General features: G+C 41.6%; 1 protein-coding gene across 1 annotated transcript in view; it reads right to left on the bottom strand.

Moving 5' to 3' along the window:
* Window positions 1-16,235, bottom strand: part of GJD4 (gap junction protein delta 4) — a 133,098-nt gene extending 116,863 nt beyond the window's left edge. Inside the window, exon 1 of the mRNA XM_044066190.1 lies at window positions 15,149-16,235. Coding sequence (XP_043922125.1) covers window positions 15,149-16,235 — 1,087 coding nt within the window. The remainder of the gene's footprint in view (window positions 1-15,148) is intronic.
* Between the last annotated feature and the right edge of the window lie 655 nt (window positions 16,236-16,890).

The following is a 16,890-nucleotide window of genomic DNA, read 5'->3' as shown; positions in this document are numbered from 1 at the left end:
AAGGGCAAACCCTCCTGCTCCTGCTAGGATATGATCTACCAGCCTCTGGAAAGTAGCTGGGGCATTTTTCAGCCCAAAGGGCATCTTTGTGAACCCATACAAACCAAAAGGAGTCACAAAGGCTGACCTCTCTCTAGCACTGGGAGTCAAGGGCACCTGCCAGTAACCCTTAGTAAGATCAATGGTGGTAAAACACTTAGCCCCAATCAGCTGCACTAGGGCCTCATCCAACCTAGGCATGGGGTAAGCATCAGACTCTGTGTGACTATTTAATTTCCTGTAGTCCACACAGAAACTGGTGCTGCCATCCTTCTTTGGCACCAGCACCACTGGGGAGGCCCAGAGACTGTTGGACTCTTGAATTACCCATAGTTCCAACATTATCTGTATCTCCTCCCTCAGAGTCTGTTTGACTCTCTCAGGCACCATATAAGGGGCCTGCCTAATAGGCCTTGGGGTCCTGTATCCACCTGTTGCTACACAGCCCTGGTTTCCCAGTGAACATGCTCCCAAACTCCTGTAACACTGCTCAGATTTCTCAAACATGGGTAGGAGATAGCTGCTGGGAAATTACTACCCCTTCCACTGAGGTGTCAGTCCGAGCCTCACTGGGGATATCAGTCACCAGATCTCCCTCAGACTCCTCCTGGAATCCACTGCAAATGTTCAGCATAAGAGCCTCCATATCATAGTAAGTTTTCATCATCTTAACATGGTACAATTTGTGCCCCTGCCTCCTGCCTAGCAGTTCCACCATGTAGTTAACACCACTTACCTTAATTACCACCTTGTAGGGTCCCTCCCAAGCTGCTTGCAGCTTGTTGTGTCTGACAGGAATGAGAACCATTACCTGCTGCCCCAAAGCATACTCTCTAGCTCGAGCATTCCTGTCATACCACACCTTTTTCTGTTGCTGGGCTTCTGACAGGTTCTCCTGGGCCAAATCCATTAGTTCCCTCAGCCTTGTCCTGAAGTTTAGGACATATGCCACAACAGACTCCTTGTGAGATTCACACTCACCTTCCCACTCATCTCAAATTAAATCTAGAGGTCCCCTCACCCTATGCCCATACAGCAACTCAAAGGGTGAAAAACCTGTGGATTCCTGGGGAACCTCTCTGTAAGCAAACAAGAGATGGAGCAAATATTTGTCCCACTCCCTCTTAAACTGGTCTGCAAATGTCTGTAACATGGACTTGTTTGTAGAGTTTAACCTCTCAACAAGACCATTAGTCTGGGGATGGTAGGGGATGGTCTTCATGTGCTTCACCCCATAGTACTTCCACAGACAAGCCAGCAGGTCTGACATGAAATTGGCACATCTATCAGTCAGTATTTCTTTTGGGAAACCTACCCTGCTGAAATCTCTAACAAAGCATTTGCTGCCTTTTCTGCCACAGTGGTGGACAGCGCCACTGCCTCAGGCTATCATGTAGCATAATCCACTACCACTAGGATACACTTTTTCCCTGTGGAACTTGGGGTACTCAGAGGCCCCACAGTATCCATAGCTACCCTCTGAAATGGCTCCTCAATCACAGGCAAAGGTATCAAAGGAGATCTCACCTTGTCTCCTGCCTTGCCTACCTTTTGGCACTGCTCACAGGTCCTACATCACTGGAAATTCCAGGCCAATAGAAGTTCTGCATAATATGTCTCTTTGTATGTTTTATGTCCATATGACCTGCAAAGGGAATATCATGGGCTATGGCTAGAAGCGCCAGACAGTAGACTCTAGGCACTACCAACTGCTGTATTATCTCACCTTCTAGCCCTCCCTCAGGGGTCCACTCTCTATACAGTAACCCTTTGTCCCAGTATACAGAATCCCCCTTCCCTTGAGAATCAGGTACCTTACTAGCTACCTGCATCAGGCCTTGTAATGTAGAGTCTGAGAGCTGAGTATGCCTCAACTCTCCCTTTGTACCCTTCCCAGCTCCCCTTCCACAGGAAGTCTGGCATCCTCTGACAGTGGTGTCTCACTGTCAGCCTGGGTGCTACTACTCACATCTACCTTTGCAGTCACTCTGTCCAAGGGAACACCAGTACCCACAAGCAGCTGTGGCTCACATTCAGTCTCACTGCTACAGAGTAGCTCCATCCCTGAAGTAGCCACCTCACCAGTCCTGGCTGCAAGTATGCAGTCTGCCTGGGTCTCCCCCGGGCTACCAGACCCACATGCTTGTCTCTTAACCTGACTGTGTGTAACTGCATAAGCACACGATACTGCCTCATCCAAATCCTTCCCTATCAGGACATCTGCAGGATGACAGTTCAGTACCTCTGTTGTCTCAAGACAACCATCCATTGGTATTTTGTCTTCCCCACTTACTGACTCTCTCACATTTTGCTCCCAGCCTTGCCTTCGTGGACATCTGTATGCCACTGGTTGCATTCAAATCATTTAACCCTAGGTCCTGGACATATACCTGGACTAGTGACTTCCCCTGCTACTGGCAGATTCTGTTGGGGCAGTCTGTGCTGCCCACCATGGGTTCCTTTAGACCCATGAGCAGTACTGGGGGTCCCTTTCCTGTGAAGGGATGCCCTGCTTGCTAGGAATAGGTCTCCCTTCTTCCCCAACTCTTCTAAAGTAGCACATTGTCTATCAGCTAACCAGATCCTCATGTTCTCAGGTAACGTACTAAGGGCTTATTCCCTCACCAAAAGGTCTGCCAGCCATTCAAAAGTGGTGACCTGAGATCCATTCACCCACCTATGAAAATAAGTGCTCAGTTCAGCAACATATTCACACACACTTTCATCTGCCTTGCGTCTATGCTCACAAAACATTTTCCTATATGTTTCAGGTGTTAGCTTAAACAATTCTAACAAACAGTTCGTAACCATAGTATAATTAAAACAGTCAATGTCAGACATTTTAGACAACACAGTTATAGCTTTACCATGGAGTAAGGGGGTCAGGAACAGCACCCAGAGCCTTTGGTCAACATCATATTGTTTACATACCCTCTCAAACATATGAATGAAACTATCAAAATTATCCCTCTCTTTAAACTGCGGAAGAAATTTACTGACCTTTTGTGCTTCTGGGGTCCAGTTACCCCTTTCCCCATTACCTCCATGACTCTGGCAAAGAGTCAGCATCTCCTTCTATGCTGCCTCTGCCTCTCCTTTTCCTCAGCTTCCAGGCATAGCAGTTTCTCATTCTCCTCAACCTGCAGATGTCTCAGTCTCTCAGCTGCTTCTATTTCCAAATGCCTGGCCTTCAACTGAATTCTCTTTAGCTCCATATGGATTTTTAAGTCCTCTGCAGAAAGGTTGAGCTGTACATTCTCTGAGTGTTGTACATCTCCACTGCCAGTCTAATCATCCTCTTGGTTGCTGTTTTCTGATGCAGCTGTGACCAAGGGTGCAATCAGGTCTGCCTTAGTCAGGTTTCCATGTACCAGTCCCCTAGCCTGGCACATCTCAGCCAGCTGGTTCCTTGTCAGCTTTCTGTACTCCTCTGCTGCATGGCTGATTTAGAGTACAAAACACCTTCAGTGATCACTGTACACAAGCTACAGGAATTCACTCTACCCACACCACTACAAGCCAGTTAGTATTTGCCAACCAATCGATATGTGGTGTGGATATCCCACCACTGCCAAACAATTAATATGTGATGCCCGTGCACTGGCCCAGCAATCAAGGAGCCTCAATCCTCATGACTAACACCAGTGAAGTGCATCCATATAGGGACAAGGATAATAAATACACACACATCAAAGTACAATTTCCCTTAAGAGCACACAGAGGTCACAGTCAGTCTGGGGTTGGTTTCTCCCTTTTCTCTCCAGATCCCCAATAAGACTCCCCATTGGCACAGCTATAGGGTCCAGATCTCAGCCTAGTGGGCAAGCTAAAACCTCCTGCACCCTCTCTGTCCAACGAGTGCTTCATGTAACTGCCCAAGTAGCTGGCACACACACTTTGAGATGAGTTATATACAACCACACAGACACTCCTGGGGAAGGCTGGCATAGGTTCTCTAGCTGTGCCCCTTTTTACTCAGACTATACTGTAGAAATCACTGCCACCACCCAGCTACTATTTATCAGCTACTCATGGCTGTTGGTGAAGCACCCACCAAGAGGAGAAAACGCTGAGAGAAGAAAGGAGCCACTTTTGAGACTTTAAGTATTTTCCTCTGTTTATTTGCTAAGTTTTTCTGCATAGCCGCCTATTTTGAGCATTTTCTGGCTTGTTAAATTTGATTTCTGCATTAGTAACTGTATTTAGAGCACAACCTAGAGCTTTACTGAATTTCCTGTTTGCACTTATTTTTAAAATCGTTTTTTTCTCAAAACTTGCATTTTATCTGTCTTTGGCCTAGCACTCTTGTGTGGGGTCATTTACTGCACTGTTATAACTTGCTGATACTTGTTAACCTCTGCTATCTCTGAAAAAACAAACAAAAAAAAAAAAATCTTGCTTTTTTCCCACTTTTCTGAGATTTAAAAAAGTTAATTTACAGGCTTGCTGTTCTTGAACTGTTTGTAAGTTTCTGTGAGGCCATTTTTTGCTTGGGCTAAAGGAAAGTCTCTCTGTTGATCAGTGGCAGTGAAAAACATTGAGCAGCCTGCCTGCCCCTGTGGGAGTGGTTACTGACTTGAAACTGTAGTTTTATTGGCCATTCTGGGTCAATTCCAAAACTCCTTCATCTTCCTCTCTTAAAACCTGGTTGCCTCGTGGTTTTGGTGTCTTTTCAGGCTTGTTGGCTGTTGGTGAGGCACCCACCAAGAGGAGAAAACGCTGAGAGAAGAAAGGAACCACTTTTGAGACTTTAAGTATTTTTCCTCTGTTTATTTGCTAAGTTTTTCTGCATAGCCACATATTTTGAGCATTTTCTGGCTTGTTAAATTTGATTTCTGCATTAGTAACTGTATTTAGAGCACAACCTAGAGCTGTTTACTGAATTTCCTGTTTGCACTTATTTTTAAAATCGTTTTTTCTCAAAACTTGCATTTTATCTGTCTTTGGCCTAGCACTCTTGTGTGGGGTCATTTACTGCACTGTTATAACTTGCTGATACTTGTTAACCTCTGCTATCTCTGAAAAAACAAAAAAACAAAAAAATCTTACTTTTTTCCCACTTTTCTGAGATTTAAAAAAGTTCAGTTACAGGCTTGCTGTTCTTGAACTGTTTGTAAGTTTCTGTGAGGCCATTTTTTGATTGGGCTAAAGGAAAGTCTCTCTGTTGATCAGTGGCAGTGAAAAACATTGAGCAGCCTGCCTGCCCCTGTGGGAGTGGTTACTGACTTGAAACTGTAGTTTTATTGGCCATTCTGGGTCAATTCCAAAACTCCTTCATCTTCCTCTCTTAAAACCTGGTTGCCTCGTGGTTTTGGCGTCTTTTCAGGCTTGTTGGCTGTTGGTGAAGCACCCACCAAGAGGAGAAAACGCTGAGAGAAGAAAGGAGCCACTTTTGAGACTTTAAGTATTTTTCCTCTGTTTATTTGCTGAGTTTTTCTGCATAGCTGCCTATTTTGAGCATTTTCTGGCTTGTTAAATTTGATTTCTGCATTAGTAACTGTATTTAGAGCACAACCTAGAGCTGTTTACTGAATTTCCTGTTTGCACTTATTTCTAAAATCATTTTTTTCTCAAAACTTGCATTTTATCTGTCTTTGGCCTAGCACTCTTGTGTGGGGTCATTTACTGCATTGTTATAACTTGCTGATACTTGTTAACCTCTGCTATCTCTGAAAAAACAAAAAAAAACAAAAAATAATCTTGCTTTTTTTCCACTTTTCTGAGATTTAAAAAAGTTCAGTTACAGGCTTGCTGTTCTTGAACTGTTTGTAAGTTTCTGTGAGGCCATTTTTTGCTTGGGCTAAAGGAAAGGCTCTCTGTTGATCAGTGGCAGTGAAAAACATTGAGCAGCCTGCCTGCCCCTGTGGAAGTGGTTACTGACTTGAAACTGTAGTTTTATTGGCCATTCTGGGTCAATTCCAAAACTCCTTCATCTTCCTCTCTTAAAACCCTCTTTTGCACGGTTTTGCGCGTTTTTGAGCATAGCGCAACAACGGGCAGTGCCGCTTAATTGGGTTTAAACTATTCATGGCTCCACAAAGTCTGCTCTTCACTTTTTCCCTTAGAACTGCTCTATCTCTCAATTTAAACACCATATTCTCATTCTAAGGCCCTTCACTGGTCCAATTAAGTAATCCTACAAGTTAGCACTATTAAACCATAAGCACTACTTACTCTTATACTCTCTACGATTACCCTGTCCTCTATTGGTCCATCTTAAATTCAGTTTCCCTATTACTCTAGCATGTCCAAAGGTCAGTCAATGGTTTCCTCTCCAGTCCAGCTGGTGAATCTGGGAATTTTGAGACAATGTTACAACTGTCTCATGTACACGGACAACCCTCTCCTCCTCCAAACAGGTTCAAATATATGTGAGAGATGCAACTATTTAGCCAAACTGGAGGCTGAGCTCTCTCATCTCAAAACTGGTGTAACCAGTCAGGAGGAGAAGGTAACCTCACACAACACAATTCCAGTATCACATAGTCCCACCACATCAGCAAACCAAACACATAAATACACAAAAACATACTGGAGGCTCTAAATAAAAATCTACCTAAGCAACAGAGACCTCCAAAGCAGACATCCAAGCAAACACTACCTCAAAACAAAACACACACAACACATAACCCACAAAGTCAGTGTGCCAAGCAGCCACAGCCCTTAAGGCTGAATAACACACCTGATACTCTTGTTATAGGTGACTCTATTGTCAGACACACTGATGTCCCGCTCACCAGGCTGAATAAAGAGAAGGTCACAGTGAGCTGCCTGTCGGGCGCTAGGATCCGCCACATAACGCAAGCACTCAGGTCACTCCAAAGCAAATACAAATATGCCTCAGTCATTGTACATGCTGGTGTGAATGACCTGAGACGTACCTCCCTGGACTACATGAAAAGAGACATAGAGGAGCTCTCTGATCATGTAGCCCAGGCTGGTATGACCCTGACCTTGAGCAGCATCTTACCCTCACCTAGAATGATGCCACAGTACAAAGACAAAATGATTGATTTTAACAATTGGCTAAAATGTTGGTGTCATTCAAAGGGGATCCAGTGTCTGTCAGCCTGGGATGACATGCCCGACAAACCACATTGCTTCGCTAGGGACGGCTTGCACCTGTCACCACTGGGCTTTCGGATATTGGCAAAGGCTCTTGCCACCCCCATAGTGCCTTTTTTAGGCAAGGCTCAAAAGTCAAACCACCCCCATAGACAGCACAAGGAACAAGAAACTAAGGGTAATGCTGCTAAACGCCAGAAGTCTTAACCTCAAGATGCACGCACTCGAAGCTCTCCTCAGTATGGAGAACATCGATATCTGTGCAGTGACAGAAACCTGGTTCAAGGCTCCAGAAAGCACCCCAGCACTACCAGGCTATACCTCATATCATGCTTTTCAGCCCCAAAACCCGGACCAAACCACAAAAGGAGGGGGAGTTTCCATATTTATCAAGGATATCCACACCTCCAGGTTAGTGGCATTGCACTAAGTATCGGAGACCATCCATGTGCAACTAACAGTGGGCAAGACTGCTTTTCAGTTTATAGCATCCTACAGACCACCCTCTCAAAGTCAGGAATCCCATTCGGCTTTCCTGAAAACATTGGAGAACATGAAGATCTCTCCGAACACCATTATATTGGGTGACTTCAACTACCCAAACATTGACTGGAAGCACTACTCAAGCCCCAGCACCTTAGCCCAATGATTCCTGGAAATTATAAACTCAAATGCTATGGAACAACTAGTCACCACTCCCACAAGAGGGGACAACATACTAGACCTGATCATTACCAACATGGGGACTCTATGCTCCACACCAGAAGTATATCCCTCATTGGTAAGATCAGACCATAAATTAATTTCACTGGATGTCCACATCCCGACCCCACCCCCAGCCCAGAAAACCACAGTGAAAAACTTCTCACTTCTCAAAACCGAAGTGGAATCCTTCAAGGCCCCAGGGCCAGTGGAAACTACAGCCCAAACTGCAGAATCCTATATAAATGCATTCTACGGACATCTCCAGGAATGCATGGATCATGCTATCCCAAACAAAACCAAGACCCAATCATCCAAAGGCAGGCATCCAGTCTGGTGGACCCCTGCCATAAATAAACTGTACAACAGAAGGAGGAAGCTACTACATGATAGAGCAAAATCCCTAATAGGAAGGCATCTCTGATCAGTGCTAGCAAAAATTACAATCCCTCATAAAATCCTCCAAGGCCAGCTTCGAGAGAAAAATTGCACAGGACACCAAAGACAATCATAAGGCTTTTTTCAGTTATGTTAGAAACCTGGGATGCAACTCCCAGACTTGTTCTGAGTTGATTCTAAACGACAAAAAATACACTGAACCCACAGACATCGCCAATATCCTGGCAGACAGGTTCAGTGCAAACTTCTCCCCCCCCAAAAGAGCAAATATCTATCCTGGCAGAGGGCTGCCTCCCAAACATCTCAGATGCTCAGGTGAAGACTGCCCTCTCCAAAGCAAAAAACATTGCTTCCATGGGACCAGATGGCATCCCAGGTTGCATCCTACATGAACTACAAGAGGAACTAATCCCTCAAATAAAACAGCTATACAATCTCAGCCTCACTACAGGATATGTGCCCACAGAATGGCGTACAGCAACAGTGGTCCCACTCCACAAAGGTGGAGCATCTATGGACCCTGGAAACTATCGCCCCATAAGCCTGACTAGCTTAGTCTGCAAGGCTATGGAGAGGATCATCATGGAGCTCATAAACAAAGACATTGGGGACCTACAGACACTAGATCCTACCCAGTTCGGCTTTGTCAAGGGCAGATCCTGCCTTTTGAACCTGGTTGACTTCTTTGAAACAGTCACCAAAGCCATAGATGAAGGGAAGGTAGTCCACACAGCCCATCTGGACCTTGCAAAGGCATTTGACACAATACCTCACTCGGGCATCATAGATAAGCTATCCAGCTTAAATATAAACCCCTATGTCACAAGATGGGTCGCAAACTGGCTCAAAGACAGAACCCACAGAGTGAGAGTTGCTGGAGCCATGTCAGACTCAAAACCGGTCACAAGTGGCATCCCACAGGGTTCTGTCCTGGGACCACTCTTGTTCGGTATATACTTTTCCGAGGTACAGGCAAACGTGGGAGGACTATGGTTCACCAAGTTCGCAGACGACTGCAAACTGGGCGCCATAATCAACTCTCCAGCTGACACAAACATCCTTCAAAAGGTCTCACAGAGACAGATAACTGGTGCCAGTGCCATGGTTTAAAGCTAAATGCCAAAAATGTATAGTCATACCCTTTGGCAAAACAATGTGCCCACAAATTACCACATAGGCAGAAACCCATTAAGTACAGAGAAAGTTATTAGGGACCTGGGGACCCAAGTTGATAGCAATCTCTCCTTTGAAAACCACATTGCCAAAGTGGTTAGAAAGACCTTCTACATAGCCCACCTCATCATGAAGGGTTTCACATCTAGATCAAGAGAGGTAATCGTGCCCCTTTATTCATCCCTCATCAGGCCCATCATAGAATACAATGCCCCTTTTGGGATGTACCTTACCCGACAACTGCAGCAATTAGAAAGACCCCAAAAGTATCTCACCAAGAGGATCAAGGGTCTCAAACAGATGCCATATACTGCTCGGTTAAAAAAACTCCAGCTCTACTCAGTTGCATACCGCCTACTTCAAGGCGATCTATGCCTGACATACAAAGCTATGTCAAATCCAGAATTAATGGACATGCTCCACCTCAGTAAATCTAAATCCCTTAGAGCCACACGCTCGAGGGACTTGAACCTCAGCACAGAAATAAATAAAACTTGCTGGAGGGACAGATTCATAACCCAGAGGCTCCCTTCACTCTGGAATAGAATTCCAGTTCATGTGAGGCAGAGCACCTCACTGAATCTCTTCAAGAAGAATCTCGATAAGTGGATGGGGGATCGTAGGTTTGTCCCAGGGATTACTCCCGTGTCACTATTAGACAGAGGCACAGTAAACTAAACCTTAAAAAAGGGCACAGTATACTCAAATCAAGGGGTGGCGTAAGCCATACAGAATCGGGCTAGGCTTATAATTGCCCCAGGGCAGATAGCCTAGTATGAACCTATGAACCTAAAGGGTGTCCAATTATAGTGTGCAATATTATTATCCAAATGGTAAGTGCGACTGGACAGTCAAGACTCATTTGGAGTGACTTGGTACAGTATCACTAAATACATGCAATGCACTCTTAGAGCTTAAATTATCTGTACACAAAACAGCCACAGTTGAAATGTTTAAAAATATTTAATAAATAATAAAAACACAAGACAATACTTCTTACTGTACATTGCTAGTCAAGACTTCAGAGATCACAGATAAATACTTAAAATAATACAGTAGAAAAGTTCTGACATCACAGAAAAACAAACTAGTCTATTCTTCCTATTTCCTAGCTATATCTAGTAGAACACACAGTTCTAAAATCTTGCTTACATATAAACACAGGCAGAGTGGTGAGTTGGTTGTTCTCAAGACAAATGCTCAAATGCTCTCATTCTTTCTTTCCTGATAACACAGTACCACTGATTCATTTCAGATTACATCATTTTTTCTGGTACCCAGGCTAACAGACTCTCAGAGGTTAAAAGCCCTTTTGATCTTGCAGCTGGTCAGGAACCAGAGCAATAAAAGAAATTATACATGCAAATTCTAGCCATTAACTTTGGCTTCAAATCAATAGACAGAATGCCTTTATCTAGACATCTCGACTCTGAGGTTTGACATCACAGAATTGACTCATCAGCTTTGTTACAGCAGAGTGCACTGTTGTTATATTTTTGCAGTTCCACATTTAACACCATTTTCCCATTTAAGAGAACAAGCTTGTGGCTTATATTAATATTTACAAATGACAGAATTATCTGCAAAATTCTATCTGGCTAGGCTGGCAGCCTTCACCTCTCTTCACACATGCTTTAAATATGCTTATGTTTCAGTTGTTTGCAGTGGATGCCTTGGATTTCAGTTCAGATGCACTCCAAATTTCTAGTTAAAGTCACCAAACTTTGAGCAGCTCCTTTTAACTGAGAGCAAATCCTTACAAATGTGAGGCTTAAATACAGGTGAAATTCAACAGTTTTAAGACAAACTACCAATAGGAAAGCCCCAGACTGAGCCTTTCTCCAGTAATCCCCCAACTCAGATGGAACCTGAGCTACACACTTCTGCCACAAGGATGCAGGGAGGCCCTCTTAATGTAAGATGGCTGGTTTAGAGTACATTGATACCAAACAGCCTAGATTCAGCAAGTCTTACTCTAGCCTATGCTATTTTTATTATTTTTATTTTATTTTATTTTACATTTGTTTACTGGGAAGGTCCAACTGGACACAGGTCCACTTTCAGCGGCGGCCCAGGGAGAAAAGCTCCAAATACAACACAATACAGTACAATACATTACAATACAGTACAATACAATATGGTAGTTGAAAATTCAATAAGGTTCAATAACAGTTGAGTATAATACAGTGAAAAACTTATTCACAGGATAAAAGCATGGAGTAGCTTGTTATAGTAGCTTGTGCATACTTAGCATACAGTATAATATATTAACATAGATTACTTTATTTAGGTTAGTATAACTTAGCCTGGAGGGTGACATGGGCATAGCCATTTCTTTAAATAGTGTGTTTTGAGAAGTTTTTTGAACTGGTTAGTAGAGGATGTTGAAGTTAGGTGATCTGGGAGAGTATTCCAGCATCTGGCAATGGAGCAGGCAACGAGAGATTTACCTGCTTCATTTGTGTGTTTGATGATATTTATGTCATTCCGGTGTGCGAATCTTAAGTTTCTGGAGGGGTTATAGGGGGAAATTAGTTGTTTCAGGGCAGGGGTTTTGTCAGGTTGAGTTGGAGCAGCTGTGGAAACTCGAGCCAGTTGAGTTGTTTAAGGGCTAGGCAATGATGGGACCTATGGGTGGCTTTGGTAGTGAATTTGGCAATCTTAATGTAGCAAGATTCCATCTTGGATAGTTCTGTTTGGCGTAGGTTAGTTAAGATAGGGAAGGCACATAGGAGGATGGATAGCAGATGGGCTCCTGCCATGGTGACTTTGGTGTGCTTGGTCATGTATTGGTGGTTCCTATAAAGGAGTCCCATCTTTTTGTTGACCTTTTTGATTGTTTGGGCGATATGGATGTCAAATTTCAGACTGTTGTCAATTTCAATGCTAGGAGTTTAGTGTGAGATGTTGGGATGATAGAGGTGTTATCTTTAGATGTTATGACAAAACTATTGTCTATGGGAGGAGATATACCAGGGTAGAAGAGAATGAGTTTTTTTTTTTTTTTTGGGATTGAGTATAAGCTTGAAATTAGTGAACCATTCTTCAGCTAAGGTAAAGGTTTTTGGGTTATGGTTTTTAGTTCACTCAGTGTGGGTGCGGCACATATAAGAGTGGCTGACCATATCAAAGGCCTTGGATAAGAATAAGAATATGGAGGATATTAGTAGACCATTATTTCTGTGGGTATTGACAGTGTCTGAAAATGAGAGCAATGCTGTGGCCGTGCTATGGGAGGGTCTAAAACCATGCTGGGATGAGGATAGCAGGTTGTGTTTTAGGAGGTAGCGCATAAGCTGGGAATGGACTATTCTCTCTAATATTTTTGATAGGGGAGATAGAATTGCTATGGGATGATAGTTTGTGAGTTCACGAGATTGGCCTCCTTTGTGTAGTGGTATAATGTGAGATATTTTCCAAGAGTGGGGTATTTTGCATTTTGTTACTGATCTGTTAATGAGGATGGACACAGGATAGGCTATTGCTTCTGCAGTAATTTGTAGGAATTCTGCAGGTAGGTTGTCAGCTGCTGGAGTTGTTGGTTTAGGGTTTTTGAGGAGCTTAGCAATTGTATTAGTTGCGACTGGGTGTAGGGAGAAACTGGGGAGGTTATTTTCTGCATTGGAAAGGGTGGGGTTTGCTAATGTTGTGGGGTTAGTGTTAGTGCTTTGGGTATTGGCAAGGGCTTGGATTGTATTTGTGAAGTATTTGTTAAATTGGGTGGGGATGTTGTCTAGGTTCTTTGGCAGTACAGGGGAAGGAGAGGTAGTTTTTCCTGGGTGTGGTAGGTTATTTATTGAGGCCCAGAATTTTTGAGGGTTGTTTTTGTGTTTTTCCTGTAAAGTTCTATAGTAGTTAGTTTTGTTAGTCTTTTGGCTTCGTTACGGCGCTCGTGGTATCTCTGTTTTAAAAGAGGGGTTTTATGTTTGTGAAGTTGCAACCAGGCTTTGCTTCTTTCTTTCATTATGGACCTTGTTTCTTTTGATAGCCATGGTGCGTGGTTGGTTTTAATTCTAGTGGTCCTAGGTGGAGCATGGGAGTTTAGGATGTTAAAAAAGGTTGAGTTAAAGTACTCTACAGCTTCATCTAGTGTTAGTTGTTTTAAGGGAGTCCAAATGCAACATTTTAGTGAGTTGATTATATCTAGTGCTCTAAAGTTATTTTTTGTTACGTATGACCCTGAGAATGGGCTGATTTGGTTGGTGAGACTGGTGTCTAGCTAAGTGTGTTGCTTGATGGTCACTCAGGTTGTCAGGGAGACAGCCTGATTGGTGGGTCTGACTGGGGTCAGTAACTAGTATCTAGTCCAAGACTGACTGCCGTTTAGTGGTTTTGTCTATTCTTGTGGGGTAGATATGACTTGGGTAAACCCATGGAAGTTAATGTGAGTACAGGGATTTTTGCTGGTACATTCTGACCAGTCAATGTTAAAGTCACCTAAAAGTATGGTTTCTTGTGGAAGGGATGAAGTCAACCAGTTGAGAAGATTTTCTAAGTGCTATATAAGGCAATAGTACTGCATTTCAAAATGCACAAAAATGCAGATACAATCAGTAAAAATAAAGCAGCAATTCAAATAAATACAGTTAACAAAGTGGAATACAGGCTTTAAATATACTTATTTTCAGTTGTTTATAGCGGATACCTTAGATTTCATTTCAGATGCACACCAGATATCTGGCTAAAGTCACCAAACTCTGAGCAACTCCAATTAACTGAGGGGGGTTATGGCATCTTTTGACCAACAAGATATACATTTTATCAATAAATGGGGAAGGCTGAAGGATTTCCAAACTATAACAGCAATAACATACAAGACGAACCAAATACACTTGTAGAACTCAGGTTTATTGCTTGAAAATCGACCAAGTAATAAGCGCTTTCTCCCAAACAGTGGGCATCATCAGAGTACAATGTCACTCATAAAATTCTCAGTTTAAATAGGTGCATCAATAAATAATTATTCAATTAGTTAATTAATTAAGCACTTCTATTTGATGCTGAGACACCTAATATGTAAAATCATGATAAAAATACTAACTAAAAATGACAAAATACTACATACTAGTATACAATTAAAAATACAACCTGATTTAAATACTTTAGTTAATTCAATAATTTATTAATACTTAATATAATAATTAATAATTTACACAAAATAAAATAAAATGAAATAAAATAAAATGAAATGAAATGAAATAAAACACACAATGCATAAATAATAAAAACCTGAAAAGGTGTAAAATGAAAAATGTGTATAATAAGCTGTATAACTCTAAAACCTATAAGAATAGCAATTTGTATTTAAGTACACTGGCTATGGAAATACAGTCATTAATACCAGGGTTTGTGTTGGCATTAAATCTAAGCTGCCACAAACATTCCTTAACCTCTAATAGTGTTTTTTCATCACCACCCTTATTGCTGTTAAAAGGTATTCTATCAATAACAAAAAATAGAAACCTTTTAAAATTATCGCATCTTGTGCTGTGTAAATACAATGCACTGGTATCCTTCTTATTTTTAATGTCCCTAACATGTTCACCTATTCGGTCTTTTAGCATCCTAATGGTTTTCCCAACATAATATGCCGGACATGTAGAGCAGGTAGCAAGGTATATTACCATTTTTGTTTTGCAATTACAATGTCCCGGGCATCTGATGGTTTTACCATAGTTAGGAACTACTACATATGGACCATCATTAATGAATCTACAGAAATGACAAAATCCACATTTACCCATCTTAGACCTAACATATATATTCATACTCTGTGTTGATTCAAAATACTCTTTCAGATTCATGCCTCTACTGTATGTAATTTTTGGCAAAAAGCCCAGAATATCAGTGTATTCACCCTGGTTCATGAATACACTAGACCAACAATCCCTTACAGCATTTTCTATCTTCATGGATGTATCATTATAAGGGATGACTAGAATGTCATTACCAAATGGTGGTCTGTTTGTACTAGAGGTATTAGGAAGACCAAATTTAATAATAGGTTGGTAAACATGATTTCTTTTGATCCGTATCTCATTACTGATATTGTTGATCAATTCACTCGGATATCCTCTATCAGAAAACATACTGGACAAAATTTTCATTTCATCAAGGAAAACTACATCTTCACTGATAATTCTGGATAATCTTACCATCTGCCCTTTGACCAAATTCTTCCTTTGATGGTAAGGTTGACAACTATCGAAATGTAAATATGAATTGGAATGTGTTTTTTTCCTATGAATATTGGTATCTAACGTGTCATTGTTTTTATACAATAAAATATCAAGATATTCACAATGATTGTCAACCATCTTACTAGTAAAACTCAGGAAAGTTGTTGTAGTATTCAGGAATGATTCAAACTCAGTAAATCTTTCTTTAGTACCCTTCCAAAAAATCAGAATGTCATCCAAAAACCTCAAGTATAAAGCCACATCATCCCAGAAACATGAGGAAAAAATCGTTTGTGTCTCCCAAAATGGTAACACCATATTGGCATATATCGGGGCACACCGTGCCCCCATTGCTACACCCGTTTTTTGTCTGAAATATTTGCCGTTCAGGAACATGAAATTATTTTCAAGGACTAGTTCCATTAGTTCCTTAATGAATCTACATTTATCACTACTAAATGTACCAAACTTGAGTAGGCTCGCTTCAAACATCTCCAAACCTTGCGTGTGTGGTATAGCAGTGAAAAGGCTCACAATATCAATAGTCACCATAAAAAAACCCTGGTTTATTCCACCAGGCCTAGTTCTAATTTTGTCCAGACAGTGCCATGAATCCTTAACAATATGATCCAGATTACGTAAAACATCCTTACAGTGAAAATCAATAAATGAAGCCATAGCCTCAGTTTTGGATCCTCTGGCTGAAACAATGGGTCTAAATGGTGGGTCATGAATGCTTTTATGTATTTTTGGAATACCAAAGATGGATGGAGTAATAGGATGTTCCACATTGAGAAAATTGTATTCATCCCTAGTAATAACTCCATCCATTAAGTATTCATACATGATCCAGTCCAATTTGGTGTATGCTCTATTCATTTCATGTCTTGACACCTTTTCATATGTATTATTGTCGTTTAACATAGTTGTAATTTTGTTAAAGTAGTCCTCCTTGTTCATTACAACTACACCCCCACCCTTGTCGGGTTTCATAACCCTATATTTGTCTGTTGTTGTAAGTTCTTTTAAACAAAATTTCTCAGCCATAGTAAGGTTATATGCTGTAATTCTTTCTTTTTGAACAATTCTCCAAATTTGAGTGTCACATAACCTCTCAAATACATGGATAATAGGATTCTGTGGGGGTATAAATGTACTCTGCCTCTTTAGTGTTAAATACTCATTAACAATCTGTGTGTTCCTATTCTTAAAAAACATCCTTAGATTCAATTTCCTTGTGAAAAGTTTTAAATTAATCAAAATTTTACCAATGTCTGATCTAAACTTTGGAACAAATTTAAAACCCTTTTTAAAAGGTTTACATAGCTTACAT

The sequence above is a fragment of the Protopterus annectens genome, chromosome 3.part1 (genome assembly GCF_019279795.1).
Source record: "Protopterus annectens isolate FY-2018-M chromosome 3.part1, PAN1.0, whole genome shotgun sequence".
Lineage (NCBI taxonomy): Eukaryota > Metazoa > Chordata > Ceratodontiformes > Protopteridae > Protopterus > Protopterus annectens.
Note: the sequence above shows the minus strand (reverse complement) of the source record. Positions and strands in the feature narration are given on the sequence as shown.